The 25,057-nt window shown below is 43.6% G+C and overlaps 1 protein-coding gene across 2 annotated transcripts in view; it reads right to left on the bottom strand.

Annotated features, from left to right (window-relative positions):
* The window catches only part of Cacnb4 (calcium voltage-gated channel auxiliary subunit beta 4), a 243,446-nt gene extending 221,848 nt beyond the window's left edge, over positions 1-21,598 (bottom strand). Inside the window, exons 1-2 of one of the 2 annotated variants that reach the window (XM_051184699.1) lie at positions 21,402-21,598; positions 20,884-20,967 (exon numbers count right to left, since the gene is read on the bottom strand). In XM_051184699.1, coding sequence (XP_051040656.1) covers positions 20,884-20,967; positions 21,402-21,461 — 144 coding nt within the window. In that variant the 5' untranslated portion in view covers positions 21,462-21,598. Of the gene's footprint in view, positions 1-20,883; positions 20,968-21,166; positions 21,279-21,401 lie in introns of those variants that run through there. The other variant, XM_051184700.1, reaches the window with a different exon arrangement.
* Positions 21,599-25,057: the final 3,459 nt, after the last annotated feature.

The following is a 25,057-nucleotide window of genomic DNA, read 5'->3' as shown; positions in this document are numbered from 1 at the left end:
GGGTGTTGGAGAAGACTGCATAGAAGGTGTGACATTTACGCAGTTGTGAAGAAATGAGTGGGAGTTCTTTAAAAAAAAAAAAAAAAACAGCAGTTGAGGGGACAACATGGGGGGGGGGGGACACTAACCAGCCCAAAAGCAGTGTAAAATTCCTGTAGTCACATGTCCACTCTATCAGTGGTCGGCACAGCCCACTAGCTTTGTGTAATTTTCTTCCTAATCTACTTTCTACCAAGATATCCTAAACCCTGCATTAGAGATCCAGTTGCTGACTCTGCTCACTACCCCAGGTTTAAGCTCTGGCCGGCCATACTGACAGATTCCCTTGGTCTAGGCTGAGCCATGCACACAGGCCTCTCTGCCATAGCCTTCCCCCACCTTCTGCCCAGATTTCAGAGTACAACAGAACTCCTTCTAGAAAGTAAGGAACATAAGGATCAGGTCTTCGAGAACTATGATGTCTAATACCCGATTCTGAGTAAAACCAAAGCATCAGCTACAGGATGAAAAAGAATGCAGGCCAGTGCCACTGCAGAAATGTCCCACGAAGATCCAGAACAGGGAGCCACAATCACAGTAAATATCCCTGACACCAGGGCCCCTAATGCAGCGTTTAAGGTTTGGTTTTTGGTATATCTTTTTGGAAAATAGATTAGGAAGGAAATTGCACAAAGCTAGCAGGCTGCAGTGGTCACTATTACAGTGGGCATGTGACTATATGGCTTTCAATTGTTTGCCCATGCAAAAAAATCCTGCAGTTGTTTCTTTAGGATTGAATTTATAGGTTCATAATAAGTATACATTTGCATGTTTTCTAATAACCCCGATTTCCTCTTGAAGAGACCTCCCTCCACAGTTTGGGTCATCTCTAAACCTTCTTTTTTTCAGTAAGAATTGAATTCACTTTTAAATTTCTTAAGATTTATGTATATAAAAGTTTTGCCTGCACATACATACATCTACCTTGTGAATACCTGGTGCCTATGGAGCTCAGAGGAGGACATCATTAGAACTGGAGATATGGATGGTTGTGAGCCACATGTAGGGCTGGGAACTGAACCCAGGTCCTCTACAAGAACAAGTGCTGTTAACCACTGCGTCATTTCTACAGTCCCCAAAACCCCAGTTCTTTAAGGAAATTATCAACATAAAAACATTCTTAACACAATGCTGATAATTAATGACAATAAGTATAGAGTCAGGACCTCCTACTTAGAGTCTTAATCAGCTACTACAGATGAAAACTCCCAGTCACTCTATTAATCTTCTAATCAACATTTATTAAACACTTAGGTTCTAAAGGCCTCATCTGTCAATCTAAATGTAAAGGGTATCACCAGTTGTCTGCATCTTTGGAAATTTTATTACAGTAAGGACTGACAGAACTGAGGGAGTAAAATAAAAAGCACATACAGTAGTTTCTCCAGTAATGAAATGTGATACAAAGAGGGTCAGCTCAGCCTGGATTGCCGAAGGAGGATTCAGGAAAAGTGACGTTAATGCTGAGATAGGAAGAGGAAGGAAGAACTTGTCATTTAAAAAGCTAGCTAGAACATTCTGGAAAGAGAAATAAAAAGGGCAGAGGCAGGATTAATGTTGATAATTCAAAGGACATAAAGAAGACAAGGGAAGGAAGGAGAATAAGCCTCAGGCTGGGGTTGAAGTAACAGTTTGGCATGAGTAAAATTGCTACAGAGTCTTGCAGGCCACAGCAAAAATTTAGATTACATTTTATCCCCAACTGAAATCCATTAGGCGTTATAAAACAGGAATTCAATTTTTTTCATACATTATATTTTGGTCATGTTTTCCCCTCCCCCAACTCCTCCCACATCATCCCCTCCTTCCTACCAACTTTATATTTCCCCCTCTCAGAACAACAAAATAAAACAACAAAAAGTGTCAAAAATCAAAACAAACAAACCAAAAGCAAGCAAAAGACCAATAAGACAAAAAAAAAAAAAAAAAAAAACGCTAAAACAAAACTAAAGTACACATACATAACACAAAAATAGAATTTTTATTGTGTTGGCTAATATTCTTGGGCCCCAGGGCCTGCCCTGGAGTGTGGTTGATATGCCCACTGAGACTCCACTGCAGAAAACTGATTTCCTCATTGCCAATGGGTTCCAATTACAAATAGTTTCTTGGTTAGGGTTGGAATCCTGTGTCCACTTCCCCCTCTCAGAGCTGGGACCCCATCTGGCTTGAACCTGTGTGAGTCTTGTACATGCTGCCACAGGCTGAGAGTTCATGGGTACATCAGTAAAACAGAAGAGAATGGACTTTGGGAAGAATGAAGAAAATAGAAGAGATTATAAGAGACAGCAGTAGCTCAAGCTAGGCACCAGGATGCAGGGATTTTTGCAACACAATGAACAGAAGGACCATTCAGTTTCATCACTCCACTACCATCACAAAGTTCTATGAGCATCAACATTTGGGGCAGATGCTCTACAGCATATGTAAATTCTTCATTCATCTACATCTGTGTTTTTCACAGAGCCCTTGAGTTCCTTGGAGATGCCTCTAGAATTGCTGCAGACAGCATTAAAAAGAAATCAGACAAAGCCCCCACCCCATAATGCATCTGAAAATATGCAGATTACCAAGGATGACATCTGCAATTTCTTTGAAGTTTTCTGTGTTATAACTACACTACTGTGATAAGGTAGAGGCTGCCTAGCTGGACCCAACATTTATTCTCTCCTTCTTTCCAGAAATAGATCTGTCTGTCCCAATTTTCAGCCTTCACATGGAAACTTAGGAACCACATTTCTCAGCCTGCATTGAAAGGTGAGATAGTGTCATGACAAAGTTCAGATAGGTAGAGTGCAAGCAAAAGAAATATGTTTAACTTCTAGTCATCTCTTTTAAAAATGGAGTTCCTTACTCTTTGTTTTCCTACTTTGAGCTGCCTGGGAAATAGGGACAGCAATAGCTGCCACAGTGAACCTAAATGGACTCCAGACACTGAGAATGGCAGAACCATACACAAGTAGGTTTCTGAACCATCACTTTTCTGTAATATGACTATCCCACCACCCTTAACTGTCCACCCACCTACCTATGGAATGTTAAGTGAAAAAAACAAAACAAATTACTGTCTCCTCTGGTTTCCATGCATCTCCCCAGGCAGTGTGTCAAGAGTCAATACATGATCACGTCGAACAATCCCTCCTCTGCCACCAAAAAGAGTCGTCACTCTAGTAGAAAGAGAACACCAACCCCCAGATAATCCAGAAAGACAAAGTAGAACAAGTGAAAAATAAACCTGGGTTGTGGTTTCAAACAAGTGTTTGTTATTGCAGCATCATCTAGCATGTCCTGACTAATAAATCCAGATTGAAAAGAGCCGCTCAGAAGTCTCCCTGTGGATTACCATGGGCCAGCAAGCTCCATTCAAAACTTAGACGTTTTGAAAAATATTGGTGTCCCAGGTCCACACCTAGAAACCCTGATTTAATTAGGCTGAGATATGGTCCAGGCATAAGGATTTTTATACCTATCTGGCAATTGTAACAGACAGCCACTTTGAGAATCAAAGATGTTGTGACACATACAGCAATAGCTGCTACATATTTGTTTTTATTGAACTGTCTGACAGCATAAGAGACATTATCTGCATGGCAAGATTTATAAAAGAACTCTAGGGTCACCATAGGGTTTAAGTACTCAGAATATAACTTACCTATCTTATACAGTTTCAACTCTGAAAACAGAAAAGATTTCTCTTCAGTCTCAAAATAGGAAGTACTAACACTTTTTCTAAATAATTATGTTTTTACCTCTGAACATTTTAAATCTCACAAATAATCTAGAAAGTTCACAGTCAAGCCAGTGAATAAGATTATCTTTGCCATATATTCTGTGTTTTCTTCTTTCTTGATGGTATTGACTTGTGATATTATGCAGGAAAACTTAAATCCCTTCTAGAATAAGGCAGGATTAAATATGATTTTGTAGAACATGTGCTAGTGACTAGAAGGGTAGGATGATAAAAACTCTAGTGTGCCAGCTTCCTAAGTCTATCAGTCTATTAGTCTCTTGAGCCACTATAATAATACCAGATAGGAGTTTTGAACAAGTTCTTACAATCCTGGAGGCCACAAAGTCCAAACTCAAGATTCTGGTAAATTCAGCTCTGAGTGAGGAACCTTTTCCTGGCTTACAGACAGTGGCCCTCTTACTGAGTTCTTGCATGCCAAAGAAAGGGATTTCTAATGGCTTTCTTACAAAGATCCTAATTCCATCACCAGGCCAAAACAAATTACTCCCTGAAGGCTAATTTGTCCAAATGACATGAAACTGTTCATAGATTTAATACCTATGAATCTTTGAAGACAAAAACATTCCATCAAAAATACCAAGGAAGTTTGAAAATACATGATGTCATTCTCAAAATATCTCCTAGAGTCTACTCATTAAATAGTTAATGTCGCTTAAAATAGAGATCCCTGCCTCATCTACTGGGAAACAGACATCTTGCTGAGCTATCCATTCAAATGTCAGACCCCCGAAAAATATATGATATGCAGCAAAGTTAATATTGAAGGCTGTGCAATGTTTTCAATTACAAGTATCCACCTTGTGGTCCCATTGGCCTTCAACAATCCAATATGGCGGCTTCTGCCATTCTTTATTACAGATTTAAAGCCCCATTAGTTACTTGCTCTTCCTGGAGCTGTGATCACTGTAATGGCAGACAGAAGCCACGCTTCTCCTCAGCAGATTTCCTCTTAATAGCTTCCAGGATGCATCTCTGAGAATCTTCTCACATTTCACAAATACTTCACTCCTGACAGCCCATTCTATTCTCTGCACATCCTTTCATGCATATGCTTGGAAGTTATAAATTCCAGTCCTGTCCCAAATTTATCTTTCTGCCTTTGATTTTCTCCATAGCGTCTCTTTGCTACATAGCAGAATGTCCTCATCTAAGGTTCTCAAGTCACTAAAAAAAAAAAAAAAAAAAAAAAAAGTTTTTTGGTCCATCTCGGCAGCTAAGTGACATAGGCTCTCTACAAAAGCCTATGTTGGGCTTAGGATATGAAACTCCCAGCATAGACTGTTTGGGTCTACTGAGAACTCTGAAATAAGGGAGACTGGAAAATCACCGAAGCAAAATCTCTCACTTTATCACCAAAACTCCTCCTTGCCAAGTTGGGCCACAAAATCAAAAACTTCTCTCCTCTGATGAGAGCTGTTGCTCTTTCCCTCAGCTCCAAACCCAGGAGAAATGATGTTACACAGAGAGGCCAAGAACACAGACCAAGTTGTCTGGGTTTCCTATCAAATTGATCATAGCAAATCATGCCTTTTGGTCCAACTGCAGCCCCATGCAGCTGCCCATTCATCAATGAACAGAAGCATATAAATGGCCTTTCATAGGTCTCTGGTCCTTATTTCTAAAGATACCTGTGTCACATATAATTTAGATGAAAGGAACCAAGCTTCTCTACCCCTACATTATTAAATATCATGTTTCTTACCAAGATTGATGAGTTGGTCACCCTCTATGAACACAACATAAAGTGTTCTAGCAACCAGTTTTAATGGAACCTAATCAAACCCTCAGAGGCCCATTCATTCAAGCAGCCACTTCGGAGTCACTTTTTGGGTGGAATCCCAGTTCACTGCTTAGTTAGCTATAGTATACTTCACACATTTCTCTCATTAAATCAGGTAGTTCCAACAGAAATTATCTACAAAGTCTTATTAAAGATGGATTTACTACCAAGGTGGTAATGGTGGTAGTGCAACCATGTGAATATATTTTAACATCAAACTGTCTATAAAATGGTGAGGATGTCTATATGTGTTTTGCACAATTAAAATGACCTTTAACCATCCAATACCTCGGGGAAGAAAGCACAAAGAGCACCTCCACCCCCCCCTTGCCTGAGTCTGGCCTTCTTCTGATGAGCTGGTCCTCCCTACCCGACCCTTCCCCCACACACTAGATCTAGACCAACCTCAGCCTGATCCACAGAAGTAGCCAATTACTGCTTTAAGACCATGTCACAGTCACAGTCACAGTCACATTGTGGCTCATGAGAGTTGATTCCAGCTAATGAGATTCAAAAACCATGTGCCCAGTGTGACCTTCAAGGGGCTGGGGAAATGTTTCCATTAAAAAAAAAAAAAAAAAAAAAAAAAGATACAAACTTCCTCTCTTTTATTATTCTACAGGAACTACTATAAGAGGACTGTGGATACATGGAAGATCGCAGAGCTGTTGCTGCCACCAGGAGAAGGGATAAATGAAGGCCTCAGCTGCACACTGAAGAATGTAGTGACAAGATCGCAGCAGACTGACAAGAGAGACACCCTGACACATGACGTCCAGTTCTGACCTTCCACAGTGAGAACCAAGAATTCTATGCTTTGCTTTAGCTACTCTTTGCTCAGGATCTCTTCCTTTGCAGTAGGAAGACTCCTAACATGCACAGTTAGAAAATAAAGCCTGGGTTTTTGTAGTGGTTTGCTTTGCTTTGGTTTTTTGTTTGTTTGTTTGTTCTGGTTTGGTTTTGAGATAGTGTGTAGCTCTGTGTAGGTCACTCAGTCAATCAGGATGGCTTCGAACTCACAGAGATCTGCCTTGGTCTGCCTCCCTGAGTGCTGGGATTAAAGGTGTGTGCCACCACCTCCCAACCTCTCTTGCTTTCTTGAGCTGTCTCCCAATCCTAGTTTGCTTTCTGTTGCTGTAATAAACACTATGAACGAAAGCTTGGAAAGTGTTTGTTAGGCTTACATGTTGCAGGCCTCAGTCCATCACAGGAGGAGACCAAGGCAAGAACTGAAACACACTGCTTACTGGCTTATGTTCAGGGATGGCACTACTTAAAGTGGTCAGGGCCCTCCCATGTCAATTACTAATCAAGAAATGCCCCCCACAGGCTTGCCCACAGGCCATTCTGATAGAGGCAATTCCTCAGCTTCTACCAATGACTGTCTATCTCCCTAGGCATCTCAAACCCCTATCCCAAGGTTTCCTAGCCAGTCTTGTTGCCTTCTCCTATCCTTCTTCTTCTACTACCTCACCACAAGGGTAATTATACATAGGTAACCACTGAGCTTAACAGGTGACAGTGAGCAAGTAAGCCACCCTGTGGGAGACTTGCTACTGGGAGCAAGTGCTGAGTTCAGTTCTAAGCAAAAGCAGAATGATGCCTCATCCCCAAGGAAAACCCTACAGACAGATGCAGCCAAGGCTGCAGAAGCTGGCCCTAGCAAGGATCTAGGAGACCCAGGGCACACTAAATGCCACATAAGGACTCGGGACTGTGTGTTCCAGAGAGGAGGGATACTGGAGAGCACAGAGCTGAACACAGAGCTGAGAAACAGCATCTTAGAAGGAAGCGGTGGCGTTTTCACGGCTAGGCAGCAGCCTCCTCCATGGCTGGGCAGCAGATTATCAACCAGGAATGCTAAGGGCGAAACACTGAGGTCCTGTGTCCCCATGTGGAAAAGATGGCCAAGCCTAAGGTGCACTGTGCTGCAAACACTTAAAACTTCTCTCCTCAGCTCCTCTTTCCCATCCCACACAGGACATCAGGGATGGCGGTGCACACACACATAGACTGGTAGGGTACAAGGGCTTGTAGACACAAAGGAGAACTTGACAAGTGAAAAGGCAGGGCAGAGTGCCAGGGCCACGCCAGGGAAGGGAAACATTATGTGTGAGAGTGCTTCCAGGAGGAGGAGGTTCCAGAGACTTCTGACAGATACATATCATCAAGAGGAGGAGTGTTCCGTAGCTGCCACAGGTGGGAAAGCTGTAGGCAGTGGCAGGGGCACCATGGACACCGGAGAGCTGGCCCCGCCCCTCATCAGCTGCTGGGGGGGGGCAGAGACCTAGACTGACCAGCTCAGCTACCATCCAGGCCTAGTCCCAGGACCTTGAGTTGGCCTACCCCACCTATGACCTGCTGGGGCCCATGAAGGTGCAGGCCCTGCAGAACCACAGCTATGGGATCTCCACAATTCTGCACAACAGGATTTCTGAAAGCAGTCTCAATGAGTGTCCAATATCAATGGTGTAGTAGAAGCCAAAGGCCCTGAACCAGACCGATGACTCATTGCAGTGACAGCTGTTTGGGCAAAGGGAGGACTGTGTGTCAGGCTGCAGCACCCAATGCCACCATGTCAAATATGCGATGGAGAGGCAGAAAAGACGGAGGAGCAAAACGGTACAAGCACAGTGACAGCTGTGACTGGTACAAGAGAAGGCTGTGATTGATGCAGTGGCAGGTCATTGTCAGAGGGTCATCAAATTGTGCTTTTCTTTGAGACAGGGTTTCTTTGTGTAGCCTTGACTGTTCTGGAACTCACTTTGTAGACTAGGCTGGCCTAGAACTCAAACATCTGCCCCGCCTCTACCTCCCAAGAGCTGAGATTAAAGGCATGTACCACCAATGACTGGCATTTTTTAAAATCTTAAAATGAATAAATTTTTATCTTTTATTTTCTTTTGGGGGGTTACAGGGGTAGAGGGTAGGTAGGAAGGACTGGGAAATGAGCAGGATTGGGGTACGTGATGTGAAATTCCCACAGAATCAATTTAAAAAATTATGTTAAATTTAAAAAAAAAGTGGAGGAGTAGTATTATGATAAGGGGAGTGACAGAAAGAAATCAGGGTTGAGTTCAAGACATGGTATGTATGCTTGGTTACCCTGCAAGTGACAGAGGCCCAAGGGAACAGGGAGGACACGAGAAATGTACTCAGGCAGGAAGACCTATATTTTTCAACCACCCACTTTGTTGTATTGGCCTTTTGCTTTGTTTTGTTGTTGTTGTTGTTTATGACGGTAAAAGGAGCATTCGAAGAAGTAAGTCACGTGGTAATACATGAAGTTCTGAGAAGGGCCTCCTAAGACTCACTCCTACAAGCTTGGTGTTTTTAAACAGGTTCTTCATTAACTCTTCACATTTCAGGTACCATAGGAAAAGGGAAGCAGTCAGGTGTGGGAACACAAGTACGTGGGGGCAGGAAGCCGCACCTGTGCAGTCAGTCCTGCCACTATGTCACCCACCCTCCAGAGCCCTTCCCATTGCTTCCCAGCCGCTTCTACCCTGCCTGGAGTCCACCCTGTGGTACAGATCACCAAGATCTGTGACCCCAAGGTCTATGGTTTGGAGAGTTTTATTATTTTTGCTGTTACTTTAAAAGGGCCAGAGATGTGACAAGAGGCTACACAAGGAAACCTTACCCCCCCCCCAAACAAAAACAAGCAAAGAAAGCACTGGAGAACAGATTTAACGCCTCTTGAACTGCATATTTAAAAATGGTTGAAGTGGCAAATGCTATGTTATACATACTACAGCACAGTGAATGTTTAAAAGCCAAGGTCATTGTTTTTTACTTTTTGTTTTGCATAAACAAAAGAAATGTCTTGAATCACATTAAAGAACATAATGACCCTGCATGAAAATCCAGTGCTTACTAGCACGGTCCTAAACACGAAGACCAAACGAATCAAGCATCCCCTCAAACTAAAGCACCCCTCAAGCTTTCTGAAATTAGCAGACTATTTGCAGCTGACCTATTTCTCTCCCACACAACTGTGCTGATAATTGACTTCTGTCCCCAGGGAAGTCCTGAAATATAACTGAGCAGCACCTGCCACACAGAGTACAGTTCTGAACCCCTCGTTGTTCCCACAAAATACTGTACTGAGAGCTGGACTCCAACACTCTGCATTCTCCTTGCTGGTATTCCTCCAGGAAGAAATATAATTACCCAACGTGATTATCATAAAAAATTTAATAAATAAAGATAAAATATAAACATTCTGAATTTCAAGTATTTCTAGTATTACAAATTATTGATAATTGTTTTATTGCTCTGACACTTTCCTTTCACCCCATGGACAATTCTATTATATAAAACTCTCCTAAGGTTGGAGAGATGGCTCAGTGATTAAGAGCACTGGCTGTTCTTACAGAGGACCCGGGTTCAATTCCCAGCAGCCACATGGCTTACAACCATCTGCAATCCCAATCCCAGGAGATCCCAAGCCTTCTTCTGCTCTCCACAGGCACTGCACATACATGATGCACAGACAAACATTCAGGCAAAATACCCACAAAATAAAAACATTAAAAAAAATTAATGTCTCCTGATGATGAAGCTGGCGTTAGAGTTTTGGTTTCCATAATTCCATAAAATCTAATGCTTCTGGCAAAAACAAAAACAAACCCACCACTCATCCAAATGTAGGTGCTTCCTGCTCCAAATAAACACAAGGGTGCCCCATCCCACTCAACACCATTCGACCTGACATGAACCACTGAAAGGTAAATCCATTTCCAATGATGAATCAACACAACAAACTAGTTCCAGGAATGCCACTGATCCCCTGCAGTAAGGATCATGTCCACCAAAACAGTTCCAAAAGAACACACATTGTGTAACTTTATTTACATGAAATAGAACAGATGAATATACAGTGTAGCTTAGCTGTTGCCTAGGTATAGTAAGGTAAGGAAAGGGATGTGCATAAGTGATACTGGTGACAAAGTTGTGGGGTGATGAAAATAGAAAAATAGATTGCCTTTCCTACACACACACAGAGAGAGAGAGAAAGAGAGAGAGAGAGAGAGAGAGAGAGAGAGAGGAAATGCAAAGGCGGTGGGAGACTTTAGCCACTAAAGAGCACAGTCATTTTACCCACTTGTTTGATTATGAACCATAGTCATCATCTGAGCAGTTTAGAGTAGCCATAGACCATTTGAAAGGATGGTGGAACAAAGAATTCATTTGCACAAGGTACTGTGAATTTCCACCACTGCTGGTTTTCTGTGTATTAAAAAAGAAATGACTAAAAATCTTTCCATCAGAAGTTTGGAAAAGGTGTCATTTATAGACACCATCAGTGCTACATAAGTTTACCACTTATGTAGTACCACTTATGGTGATCCTGGCAGCCCAGGGGGAAAATGTATATTCTCTTCAAGTTCGTGTTTATAAAATGTTTTTTTCAAAACAAATACTGCTACAGCAATTAAGCTGGAGAAAGATACATCTACCAACAGGAAAGAAGATAAAGTGAGAAATAAAGTAGGCACCATTTGTCATCTAAATGAGTAGTAAGATGATCCCGAAGATTCCATAGCTGTCAAACAATTTTTACAGCTTCTACCTAATTAATGCTTTCAGTATCTCAAATACAAATACTGAATGCCATCCTTTAGATTCCAGTAATTACCTCTATTCTATTTATGTGTGCAATAATCAAGTTATGTTAAAGAAATAGGAAAGTTTCCAGAGGCCCATGTTTACTCTAATAAAAATGAGAGCTACCACCAAGGAATTCCAATGAGCTATTTATGTTCAAGCCAGTGTTAAGAATGTTGCAGTGTGCTCTAATCTCAATACAGGTTGCCACAGTGCACAGCTTGTTGTTATTGTTACTTGAAGGCAATAGAACAATTCCCTTAAAATTGAGTCTATATTGTAGCTTTTTCATGGATCTAAGCCTCAATATTTCTGGTGTGTTATGGTTTGGGTAAGTGTCCCCTGATGGTTCAAGTGTTAAGGGCTTGGTTCCCAGGGTGGCATTTTTTGGGAATAGTGGGATCTATGAGAAGTGGAGTCAGTAGGAAAGTCGCTAGGGCAGTAGGAAGATGTCTTTGACGTAGATGTAGAACTCCTTTATATGAGGTAAAGAGTTCATCTTGACACCACAGTCTCCCACCATGATGTGGGGCTTCACCATAGGCCTCAAAGCAACAGAGCCAAGTGACCATGGTCTGTAATTTCTGAAACCACAGGCCAAAGTAAATCTTTTCTCTGTGTTGGCACTTAGGCCCAAGCCTGGAACATGCTAGGGAACACACTCAACCACTGAGCTACGCCCCAGCTCCCTCTCCTCTTTCTAAGTCCACTATCTCTGGTATTTGTTGCAGTGACAGGAAGCCAACACACATCCTAAGTCCCTGCCAGACTCCCTGACTCCCCCATAGTTAAAATCATGTGGACGGTACTCTCCAGGTACTTTTGTGAGAACTTCCAGTCTTCTAGAATGAAGAGCACAGCATTCTACTTCATTATCCATAAAAGATAATAGCATACAACTGAGAAGATAGGACAACGCCAACTGTTTGAACCAGAATATTCTTGTGGGGCTAACAGTATGACTCCTCTTAGGGCTTAGCAGTTTGATATTTTCTAATATGGAAAGGAATTAAAGAGTTTAAACAAGTGATTTTGTCCTCCCGTGGCTAATGTCAGAAACACTTGTATAACACACCAGGCTCAGTAGACAGAAGAGTCCAGAGTCTCGGCACAGGCCAGGTACACATACTGAAGGGCCATCTCAGAGGACCAGTCGTTTAAGGTCTATAACCCCTTCTCAGCACATACCCTCAAGCTGGGCAAAAAGTTCTGGCAAAGAACAAGCAAACAGAGGCAGCACTATTCTAAAAGCCTTGAAAGTATAACAGGGAGGGTAAAACAGACTGGAATGTGGGCTGCATATCCTATGCCCAAGTGCCAGCAGACATTTCCTAGTCTCCAGTGATACTGAGTGAGCCTTAAGCTGCCCACCTGCTTCTGAGTCTGAGGTTGGAAAATAAGACCAAGAAAGGGCAAACTCTAAGGAAGATGCGCTCAGAAGCCCCATTGCCACAGTTAGGAAACTGTGATAGACATCTGATTCACAGAGGTAAATCTCATGAGTTGGTAGACTGGGCCAGAGAGACTTCTACCCAGTGGTTTGACTAAACAAAATTCTCCTAAGCTCGGCCCTTGTTTTTATGCCTTGAGGGAGGTATAGCATGCCCGGGAACAATGCTGTGTGGGACATCTGGTGGAGTCATGACCAGGTGGGAGCAAAAGCATAGCCCTTCATTTTCAGCTTAGCTTTCTACACAGTTTGCTTTCATTTCGTAAGAAGATCAAAGCTTGAATCAGAATTTATTCTAAATGTCAACAAAACCTTACCATTCTAAACTGAAGAACACATAGTTGTATATTCTACAGAAATGAAATTTAGGGAGCTCGATGTATTAAGAGCATAGAAAAAGAAAGACAGGAAGAGAGACTTGGAGGTAAGTAAATAAATGGGTAATTGATTTCCCAATCACAAACTTCATTCCATTTATTCAAGCCCCAAAGCAAGGATTGCCAGGAGAGATGTCAATCTCTTGCTTGATCAGATTGCAGTTTGGGAAGCTCCACCCTACACAACAGTCTCAAAGGAAGTGTCAAGGTTTGCTTGAAGTTCACTGTAACTGGATTGTACTATTTAGGAAGCAAGACCCACTTATAGTATAAGAAATAAACTTCCACCTTTGTTGATGAAAATACTTCTTTACTATCTTCTGTGCAGTAGATATAATAATACTAATAATAACAATTATTATTATTAAAAATAAATATAATAATAATTATTATTATTATAATAAAAAGGCTGTGGTCACATGGCTGGCCTCTCTGCCCCTTCCACCCCAGCCCCATGGCCCAGGCCTGCAGGTGGCTTCCCAAGCTCCCAGGCCAACTGGATCCCACGTGGGCTGCCAATGGCCAATTTCAGGGAAGAGGGAAAGACCAAGTATCACTCTTCATTTCCTCTGCCCAACCCAAAGTGGCTGCCCTGACAGAGACAGAGTCCTCTGATAGCTTTTGTTCCTACCAACTGGATACCTCTGGGTCCAGTGCCTGACAATTTCCTCCATAGCTTTCTCAAGTAACAGTGATGGTAGCTTTGGGCTGAAGAAGTGACTTGGTTGTTATGAGCACTGGCTGCTCTTGCAGAGGACCTGGGTTTGTTTCCCCAGCACTGTTCACAACCATCTGTAACTCCAATTCCAGGGATCCAATGCCTTCTTCTCACCCCCTCAGTCACCAGGTGTGTACATGCATGCACACAAAACACCTATACATATAAAATGAAATAATAATAATAATATAATAATAATAATAACCCAAACACTAATCGTGGCTTCGTGCTGTAATTAATTTCTGGGCCCAGTTTCTAATCTCTCTCATTATCTGCTTAAACATGTTTCTGTATTCAAGTGGGGGGGGCACAAGTAAGTTTGATTGAGTGGCAAGACTAATATAATGACTAGTTTAATAAACACACAAATAACCAATCCTTTGTGAACTGTGAACACACAAACAAAAAGGGCCATCCATGATAGAACAAGTAACTGCAGGCCCTGCAGAAGATACTTGTCCTCCAGAGTAAGGACTTCTAGAACCAGGCCCACACCTATAGTCACAGCAGTAGAGGAGTCAGAAACAGGAGGATATAGATTCCAACCACCCTGAGCTGCACACATAACAGCTCCCTACCTCCAAAGTAAAATAACTAAATGAACTCATGAAATAAATTCTAGGCTTTAAAGAGGAATGAACCCCATACATCCTTTCATGAACCCTGAGTTGCCAATCTGTGTCCACCTTCATCACCCGGGGTTAGACTGTGCAATAGTAAAAATAAGTCATGTGAGCCAAAGCCGTCTCAGGTCTACTTCTAACTACCAGTGTGACCTTCGCATCCTCTGTTGGGCCTATGTTCTAGTTATCTGAAAGCGAGAAATTGAAAGATTTTTACTTCTGCAATCTCTTCCTGTTCTAAAACTGTGTGATTCTAAGTTTATGGATAAATTTGGCATATCTACATGCCTCTAGGCATATGATTATTCTTAGAGCTGTGCACAAAGCAGGTACCTTCTGTTGACGAACTCACATTTCATCAGAGAAGTGTGTCTGTAACCAGTACCCAAATTATAACCCAAAGAATTGCTCTGCCAATTTGTTTTATTATAGTATCAACTCAGGATCTGCATATGTTTTCCATCTGCAAATACAATGTGGGTTCACTGAGTCATTGTAAGGATCATCTGATTAGCATACCCTAAAAATACACGAGGTTTCCACAGACGGCTACAGCCATGTCTGCAATCCCACAAGCACTCATTTCTAAATGTGATGTCATTATGTCTGTGGAGCCTCTTTCTGCTTGTTTATGTTTGCTGTTTTTTGTTTTTTGTTGGTTTGTTTTGCTTTTGGTTTTGAGATGGGTGGGGGGTCTCACTTTGTTACCCAAGCTGTCTTTTAATTCTGAGGCTCAAGAGATTTTTACTGTTTTAGCGTCTTCAGTAGCTGGGACTTCAGGCATGCACCACCACTACACATTCTTAAGTGTATCTATTCTTAAGTGACAGTGTGTTTAAAATTCATCAAATAGGACCAGTGGGATGGCTCAACAGCTAAAGGGCTTCTCATGCAAGCCTGATGACCCAACTTCAATCCCGAAACCACACTAAGATAGAAGAGAAACAGCTCCACTAGGTGGCCCCTTGACCTTAAGTCCACCAAGGCACACACACACACACACACACACACACACACACACACACACACATCCACACACACATCCACACATACATACATGCAATTAATACATTCTTTAAATAAAATTAATCAAATACTCTTCCTTGTATACACGGAACATTTATCCTTTACTCTGTCACATAAAATTGTAACTTGTAATGTGATTATTAATGCCGAGTTTAATTTGATATTACCCATTTCTCTTTACTCACATGGAAACTGACCTTTTCACTACATTAAAAATACCATCAGGGACTGGAGAGATGGCTCAATCATTATGACCCATTTTCTGCCTTTTTGGGAGAATTAGGGCTGGGTTCCCAACACCCAAATCAGGAGACTCACAATTGCCTGTAACTCCAGCCTCAAGGAGCTAATGCCATCTTCTGGCCTCTGAAGGACTGTACACGCACATGGTGCACATATAGAAAAACAGGCACACAGACCTCCATATCAATTTTAAAACATGAAAAAATACTCTCAGCCAGTGAGATGGCTCAATAAGAAATACACATGTTGCCAAGTCTCATGACCTGGATTCAGGCCCCAGGACCCACATGGTAGAAGGAGAGAACTGATTCTTACAAATTGTCCTCTGATCTCCACGTGGGTGCTGAGACACGTGCACCTGAGAGCACACTAAATACATTTTTTAAAGTTTTTTGTTTTGTTTTGTTTTTTAAGACCCTCTTGGGATGCAGAGCTGGATGGATCCTGAGGGTGGCCAGCCTGCCTAGCCTACTTGGCAAGTCCTAGGTCCCAATGAGAAACCCTGTCTCAAAATGCAAGTTGGATGACTCCTGAAGAACAGCACTTAAGGCTGATTTCTAGCTTCACACAAACACACACATACACACACATACACACACACACACATGCACACACACTCGTATACATACAAGTACACACATACATACATTACATACCTACCCACACACACACTTACACATATCTGTACACATACACACACACACAACACACACACAAACACACAAGTATTTTCCTTTTCTCTCCTTGTAGTGGAGTAGGCTCTTGAGCCTATTTTACCTTACGAAATACAAAAGAAGTGATAGATTGCTTTTGAAACTGAAGCCGAGGACATTTGCAGATGCAGTCTTTAGTTCTTGGGATGGTCCAGCTTAGATTCCAGCCACCATAGCACCAAATAGTTCAAACAGCCATGCAAGGCACAGGTGGAGGAAAAGTAAGCACCCCCCCTTACCCTCTGCCAAAAGCCCCAGCAGAGTTCTCAGCTGGTAGCCAGCACCAACTGCCAACCATGTGTGCGAGGCTATTTTGGACCTCCCCACCATCCCTGTGCCCACATAACATCACACAAAGCAGAAGAGCTGTCTGGCCAATGCTCCAAAATAAATTGTTTTAAGCTATGAAATTTGGGGTGGGGGAGGTTTGTTAGGAAGTGACTTCCTTTCAACAAAAATTCATTCCAAGTCCATCCTCTCCATTCATTCAAGTGGGCATGCACTGAAAACAGGTGATGGATGCTCAATGCCAAGGGTACAAAGATGAAGTGCAGGCATTCCCTCATCCTTCTGGTACTTAAGTCAGTCAGGGACAAACACTGAGAGAGATGGAAGTCCATCTTGAACTGCAATGGAGAGGTGCTACTAAAAATGAGCACAGGCACTTTTTTTCTAGAAGCACCTTCTTAGAAAATTGACCTAAACAGGGAGCTTAGAAAAGGAAGTCAGACTAAATTCTTAAGCTGAGACAGGAGAACTGTCATGAATTTGAGGCTAGCCTGTGCTACAGAGTGAGACAGTGTCTCAAAAAAAAAAATACCCACAAAACCTAAGCTCTTAGATCTTGGGGGCTATTAAAAGCTAATAGGCCGAGAGAGTGGTAAAAATCCTCCTCATAGTTGCCCAGCATTTGCAAAGGGCCTGGGACAGGAGGATGGTGCATTTAAGCTATAAAGCCAGATGTAAGGGATTACAGCTAGGGATGATGCTGTTACCAGACAGAGGCCAGACCCTACAAAGGGCTTTGTAAAAGTATACTCAACAAGAAGAAAACAAACTATCCTCCATCAGATTTTCTTTTAAAACCGAAGTGAAAAGAGGACTAACAATACTCTGCCATTTATGACACAAGTTCTGCGAGACCCGGGCACTGCAATCCTCAGTGCAGACAGAGTCACTGGTCACTGTGCCTGCCAGCTGTCACCTTCACTGAACTATCCCCCTCTGTCTCTACAACTCAACAAGAAAATGTTAGAGTACAAAATCTAAGGCTCTTCATTCTTCTCCCACAGCATCTATCACAGAGCTGGACACAAGCAAGTGCTGAAGCGCTTCTCCAAGAAGTGAGTGAGTCACAAATACATGATCTGTGCACAAACAGCCTATGGCAGACCTCCTAGGAGAAAATCCCATGAGCACCTGCGGAAAGCTTGGGACAGCAGCATCCACTGGAAGCTCTTGCTGTAAGCATCACTCCCTTCTAACTTTAGCCACCTCTACAATTTCATCCTATGTGAAGAGCAAGTGTACACCATCAGACTTTGTGCACTTTGGAAGGTCTGGGGTGTAAGCCATTTCTGGATGACCTCTACCATCATTCTTTATACACCTTAGAAGGTCACAGGTGTAAGTCATTTGTGGATACTCTACCTTTCTCTCCTGTCAGTAACAAAAAAAAATTTATCTTCTCACCTTTCCTCAAAGAAGCCATTGAGTGGCTCCCTGGATTCCTTCCAAACCCTCATATCTCCTAAATTGTGGGAGCTAGCAATCTAACAGACCAGGGAAATGGCAAAGCCTTCCTTTGGTTCGTCTGAGTGTTTAATAACAATTGACCAGGTGGAAACTATGAACCACAACTTGCTCCTCCCAGGTGTTTATAGCCTGAAACTGCGTGCTACAGAGACCTCAGAAGACTAGCTAAATTTTCCTTTTTGTGCCAAATGTAATGGTGTGAGTAGTGTGACAGGTGTCCTCTATCAGATCAAGAACAGCTCACTTAATCCTGACTTTTCCACGTGCATATCTGTCATTTCTTCATTCCCACTCAGGTTTCCAAGCTCTGTACGATCTGGCAGCCCTTTTTAATATCCTTGTTTTCAGACTGGCTTGTGTGTATATGCAAACACTTCCATGGGCATATACACACAAAGGCAACAAAACGCTTACTAGGCCAAAGAAAGAAAACGATTTCCATTATTAAACTTGCAACTGCCCTCTTACGTGTGTCTACTCTTCCATATCTGGAGCAACACATGAAATATTTTTAGTGAAAGCTCTTCCCCCATTAAATGTAAATGTGAATTAAACAGAATATGGAACATCACCAGGAAACTCCATCACTTCACAGAATAAACAATTCAAAAGCTGGAGAGAGAGCTCAATGGGCAAATATGCTTGCTGCCAAATACTTGACAACTTGAGTTCAGTCCCCGGGGCTCACACAGTGGAAGGAGTAAAGAGATTTGGCTAGTTATCCTCTGACCACCCCCACACAATCATCAGTCAATGTAATTTTAAAAATTTCAAGCATTTAAATATTAATAAATTGCTGTCACTTTTTAGAGGGTTCTATTAAAGGGATATATACATATATATTTAAAAGAAAACTTGAATTGCATTCAAAAGATGCTATTAAAAAGTCATTCACAATTATTACTCATTTCATCAAAAATTATGAATCTCTCCTCCTGAACTGTAGCCATTTAGAGAGTGCAATTTATACAGTGCAATTTAAAGTAGATCATGTGCAGGAATGTATTGTGCTATGAAGTCCCCCCCAAAATAGATACTGTTTTCTTTTCATTAGAATTAAGAATATTGTTCATTAATTCCTATATTTGGGCCATTTTATGAAATCGGCACACCCAGTTTCAGAAAGATTTATGAACTATATTTATTCTCAAAACTTGCACTGGTCTAAGTAACTCTCCAAGTTACCTTTGTAGTATTTGTTATGTTGTTAAGCCTACATACAGCAGCCCCACTCTACAAGACTGTGTGTGTGTGTGTTGGGTGTGTGTGTGTGTGTGTGTGCACGCACACACACACGCACACGTATGCATGTGTTTCAATCATTTATTGACATAAGTAAGGAAAAATATTAGACAGGATATTGCTAGAAAGGCTATTGTTTGGTGTGAGCTCAGAATGGAAAAATAGTGCGATGATGGTGTAAATTCAAAAGTATTGAACAATTCAGGGAATGCACTACTGTATAATTAGTATTTCCAAGAATCTGCAATAAGAAAACACTACCAAATATAAGCACCTACAAAACAAGCATAAAGAACTCAAAGAGCTGCATAACTCAAAAATATTTTAAGCTGAGCAATGGGTTCCCCTTATCAAATACACAAATAACCCGTGCTATGCAAAGAGGGCAGAGTGTGCTTTCACAGTGAATATAGAATACAAATGTGTTTGAATAATGTACATGCTAAGGGCGCAGGCATACCACAGTGAGTTACAAATTTCGAGCCATAGGTTCTTAACGTGTAAGGAAATATTACCCAAATATGCTTTTAAGAGCGGTCAGAGCCCAATTTTCAGTCTAAATAGTACTACACTTTGAAATTATGTTAAACTAATTATTTAAAAAGCTGCCATAGTAAATTAGAATCACAGAACACCACATCCTGGGTGACCTAAAGAGAAAGGTATTTCTCAAGGTCACTCCAACAGCCTAGGACAGAGCCTGGGATAAAAGCTTCTTGGGGCAATGACCAAAGTCTTCCGAATCCACCTGGAAGGAGCACACTCCAAAGAGGGACCAAGATGAGCCACTTCTGCGTGCCAGAATTCTCCAGCATCCAGTGGCTCCGGAGGTTTCATGGGCAGCACTGGGTAGAGTGAAAACCGAGGGTCGATTTGCTTACTCAAGGTGACAGGTACCTGAGGACTGAGCACTGCTAGCCACCTTCGGTTTGAACTGCTTGCCCTGACCATGAGAAAAACACCTGAAATCCAGCTAGGTATAGGGCAGCCAGACCCTGGGAACAGCGCCCGCACTGGCTTATTTAGGTCTCACCAGACCGCTGTCCCCGCAGTCAGTAATTACGCGAAATCGATGAAGCGGTGCCAAAATGAGACTAAACTTTTTTGTTCAAAGTGTCTTTCTTTTGGCCAGAACTCAGGGAACTCTGTCAAGAATGTTCAAGTATTCAAAATAGGACAAAGATTGGAGAAATCGCCTCTCAGCCCGCATCAAATCAGGTCGCCCAAGTCCCTCGGTGCACTGAAGGTGGGCTAGCAACACTTTAATTCCCAAATTCAGAGTCCCGAACAATGTCCCTGTCCTTTCCATCCCAAGTCCGCAAACACAAACTAACTTCCCGGAGCGACAGAGAGACGCGAACACTAGGGACGCGAACACTAGGAAGGCAGGGTACCAGGAGAGAAAGAACGGAGCTGGAAGTGGAGGCTAGGTCGGCAGGACCCCAGGATTGGGGAGCGGGGAGCAGAGGGAGGATGACCGAGCCCCGAACCCCGGACTCGCGCTCCGAGGCAGGGGGCCGCGCTGGGTGCCGGTTCTGGGCGGCCGGGCCTCCTACCTGTCTGAGGATGAAGCTGGTGGAAGTAGTGCTGCCATCGGATCGCTTCAACCTGCTCCTCCTGGTCGTGGTGCCTCGGGCCACCTGAACTCCACACACCGGGGCCAGAAAGAAGCCAATGAGGACCGCAGCGCGGAACGGGGCAGGCATACGGGGCTGGGGTCCTCCTGGGGAACGTCGCCCCGGGGACCCCGAACCCCGCGCCCCAGTCTCCCAGGCGCCTCCCAGCGCCCCCACCCCCGGCCCCTCACCCCGAGCTGGGCGGCCCCCCCGGAGCACCCACCACATCCATTAACAAAGCGTCGCTGGTGCGGGGTCCTAGTCCCCGGCATCGGCGACAGGCGGCTGCGGACTCTGGAGCCGGAGCGCTGAGCCCGGGAGCGGGGCTAGGAGGAGGGGAGAAGGGGGAGGAGCGGGCGGGAGGCGCGGAGGAGGGAGCCGCGGCTCGGGACCAGCGCCCCGCACTCGCGGCTCCAAGGCGGGGCGCGGGGCGGCGCGGGTGGAGGAGGGGGCGGTACCTGCGAGCTGGGGGAGTGCGGCCCGTCCGCCGCCCCGTTCTTGGCGTAGGAGGACGACATGGTTCAGAGGCGCCGCATGGCCCTGGCGGTGCGGTGGGCTGAGGGTGCGGGCCCCGCGAGGCCCGGTGCGGGCGGAGGGGGAGGCAGGACTTCCCCACCCGGCTCCTGGCCCCGCGCCGGCTCGCGGGCCGCCTGCCCGCACTTCGCCGAGCGCCGCACCTTAAAGGGCCCGGGGCGCTTCCCCGAGCCCTGGGCGAGCTCCCGGCGAGGGGGCTTCTCGGCTCTTGCCTAGCCGCTGAGCTTTAGGGAGAAGTGCTCTCCCACCCGAGAGCGCTCGACAGCAGCTTTCCAGAGGCTGGAGGCAGGGGAAAAATCTGAGATGGGGGTGGAAGGATTAAAATAGTATGCACAGTTTAAAATGAGACAAAGGTGGCACGGTTCATGAATCAGGACTTGGGGAGGGAAGCTGGTGCAGTGTAGCGAGGAGTGGGCAGAGCGTGTGTGTGTGTGTGTGTGTGTGTGTGTGTGTGTGTGTGTGTAGTGGGCAGAGCGTGTGTGTGTGTGTGTGTGTGTGTCCCTGCACTCGAATTTGAAAAGGTGTGTGTGTGGGTGTGGGTGTGGGTGTGGGTCCCTGCACTCGAATTTGAAAAGGACAAACAAGACTGACTCTTCCGCGACTTTCCTCATCACCCCACTGTGGTAAGGCACCGGGTTTTGTGATTTGCTTTTTATTACTGGGTTTTTGGTTGTTGGTTTGGTTTTGGCTTTTTATTGGTAGAACAACTCTAGGAGCTGCGAGTTACACGCACCCAGGCAGGTGTGGGAGAGCCTGCTGACCGGGGTCTGATTGGAGATGCAGCCCCGCTGGAGACCAGCACGTCCTAAGTAGTTTTGAAGGTCACAAGACCTGCTAAAAGGCAGGAGTTGGCCACGTGCCTCCCATTTGTATAGCTGTTTCCATAAGAAACTCATCCGGAAGCCACACAACCTTGCTTTCCTTCTGTGAACATATGCAAAGGAATCCTAGAAGGAAGAAATTTGAAGTAATAAAGAGGGAAGAAGAATATGTGAACTCAAAAAAAAAAAAAAAAAAAATCCTCACTATAGTTACTGCGGGAGAGATTCATCGTTAAATTGACATAAAATGGCTAAGTCCCCCTTCCCCTGCATTATAGTGTTTTATTTACTTATAAAAACAACTCCCATGCTTATTTTTCCGTTCATTACACACTTTCTTTACAGTCCCACCCCTTCACTTAGTCCAAGCTCTGGGTTTTAAAACTAGTCTCCTTGCCTCCAACCTCTCTCTCACTCACTCACACACACATATACCACACCACACCACACCACACCACACCACACACCACAATCCCCATCCATCCACACACTACAGGCAAAGCCACTTCTCTGAAACCACTTTACACAAGTTACTTTTTCTAAAGTAAAGTCCAAATTCTTTGATCCAACAACTAGGCTTCTCTGCCTTGCCTTAGATATATATATCCCCATTCTTCAAAACTCACCCCTCCAAATTGGTTTCTCTTTGCAAACCCAGAAAGCAAGTATATCCACTTACTACCCAGCTACTAGTCTGCTTCAGCATCATAGCTTTGGAGTGTGTCCTTGGCATCTCCCTCCACGTACCTACACACCACCTAGCATTCTCCAAACCTGTTCGGCTCACTATTCCTCCACAGAGATCTGCCTTGACCCTTGTGGTCCTGGATTGTCCTGTGCCTGAAAAACTGGAGCATTTATTCTCTAGATATTTGGCACAGGCTTATTAACTCTCACTTTTGTGAAAATCTAATTTCTAAATTAGCTCATTGGTGTCTATATAGTTTATATGTAGTAGATGCCTCATGAAGTTTATGGGTAAGGGGCCATCTACTCACACACACACACACACACACACACACACACACACACACAACTTTAATCACCATTATCTCAATCCAGTTTTAGTTTGGAACCCTTTTCTTAGTTGACAATTCATCAATACACACAGACTAAATGGTTGTGTAGGCTCTGGCTTCTCATTGCCCAGTTTCACACCAGCCAGACAGCATCAGGAGCTCTTCATAACTGCCTCTCTACAAAAGCAGTGAGGATTATCAATTCTCCTCTAGAGATGGCCCTGATGGGCATACCACTATGCAAAAGATGGTTAAGAAAATCTACAGAACCTCAGAAAAGAATGTGTGAGTCTGTGGCAATCCAGTCAAGGGCTGCACCCCCTTTCCCTCTCCGAGAGGGAAACTCCACCCCACACAGGTGAGGTCAGAAATACAGGAGCCCTCTCCTCTTAGCTCCCAGTTGGAGGAGGGGGTGGTAATTTTCCTGAGAGATCTGCTGTTATCCTCCCCCAGCTACCTGCTGCTAGGACTAAGCTCTGAGTAAGTATGCAGGAAAGTACAGATAACCTGTCCAGCCCCATTCATGTGATGGAGACTCTACGTTGCTCACAGCCTCATATAGAGTACTGGGGTCCTGATGGAGTTTGCTTCTGGCTCTTCTCTACCAAGCTATCCTGTTCTGAAATGATGATGCCATTTAGAGGAGAATGGCCCCCATAGGCTCATTATATTTGAATGTTTGGTTCCCAGTTAGTGGAACTGTTTGGGAAGGATTGGAAGGTATTACCATGCTGGAGGAGGTAGGTCACTGGGGGTGGGCACTGACGTTTCAAAAGCCCTTGTGTGGGAAGAATAAAGTTGGATTCTTATCCCACAGCAGTGTACAAAAACTCAAAATGGGTCAGAAATCCAAATAAAAGAGCTAGAAATATAAAATCATTAGAAGGAAACAGAATAGTAAATCTTCATGATCTTGGACTTGGCAATGGATTCTTAAACATGACATCAATGCACATGCCAAAAAAAAATATTGTAGTTAATCAAAATAAAAATGTTTTGTGCTTACAAGGGTACAATCAAGAAAGTGGAAAGATAACCCACATGGTGGGACTGGATTATTTTTTAAGTGGGCAAAGTAACTGAAAAGATAAGATATATCAGTGATCAAAGGGCATTAACAGAATGGAACTTTAAGAGATAATTTTGCAGTAAGGCTCCACTCTGAGAATGGAATTGGTGCCATTATAAGCAGTTAGCTTGGCTTCCATTTGCTGTATCTTGGCCCTTCTGCTTTCAGCTACGTGATGACACAGAAGGCCTCCACCAGATTCTGGCACCTTGACCTTGGGCATTCTACCTCTAGAACTATGCAAAAAATAAATTATTGCTCATTATACATTATCTAGTCTCACAAAACAATGTGAGACAGCTACTACCTTACACCAATTATAATACCTACCACTATATTAGGCAAGGGGCTGGAGAGATGGCTCAGTGGTTAAAATCATTTGTTGTTCTTACAGAGGGCTTGAGTTCAGTTCCCAGCACCCACATGGTAGCTAATAACCACCTGCAACTCTAGTTCTGGAGGAACTAGATCCTCTTCTGGCCTCCACCATACTGCATACATATGGTAAAGAGACATGCATACCAGTAAAACATGCACGCACAAAAAAATTTAAAATTAAAATGCTGAGTGAAAAAAGCATTCACAGAGTTGTACATTTGTAGGATTCCTTTTCTCTGAAATATCCAGAATAAACAAGTCTATAGACACAGAAAATGATTAGAGAGTGCTTA

Source organism: Phodopus roborovskii, unplaced genomic scaffold (genome assembly GCF_943737965.1).
Source record: "Phodopus roborovskii unplaced genomic scaffold, PHOROB, whole genome shotgun sequence".
NCBI lineage: Eukaryota > Metazoa > Chordata > Mammalia > Rodentia > Cricetidae > Phodopus > Phodopus roborovskii.
The sequence above is the reverse complement of the archived record's forward strand: the minus strand, read 5'-3'. Positions and strand labels throughout refer to the sequence as shown.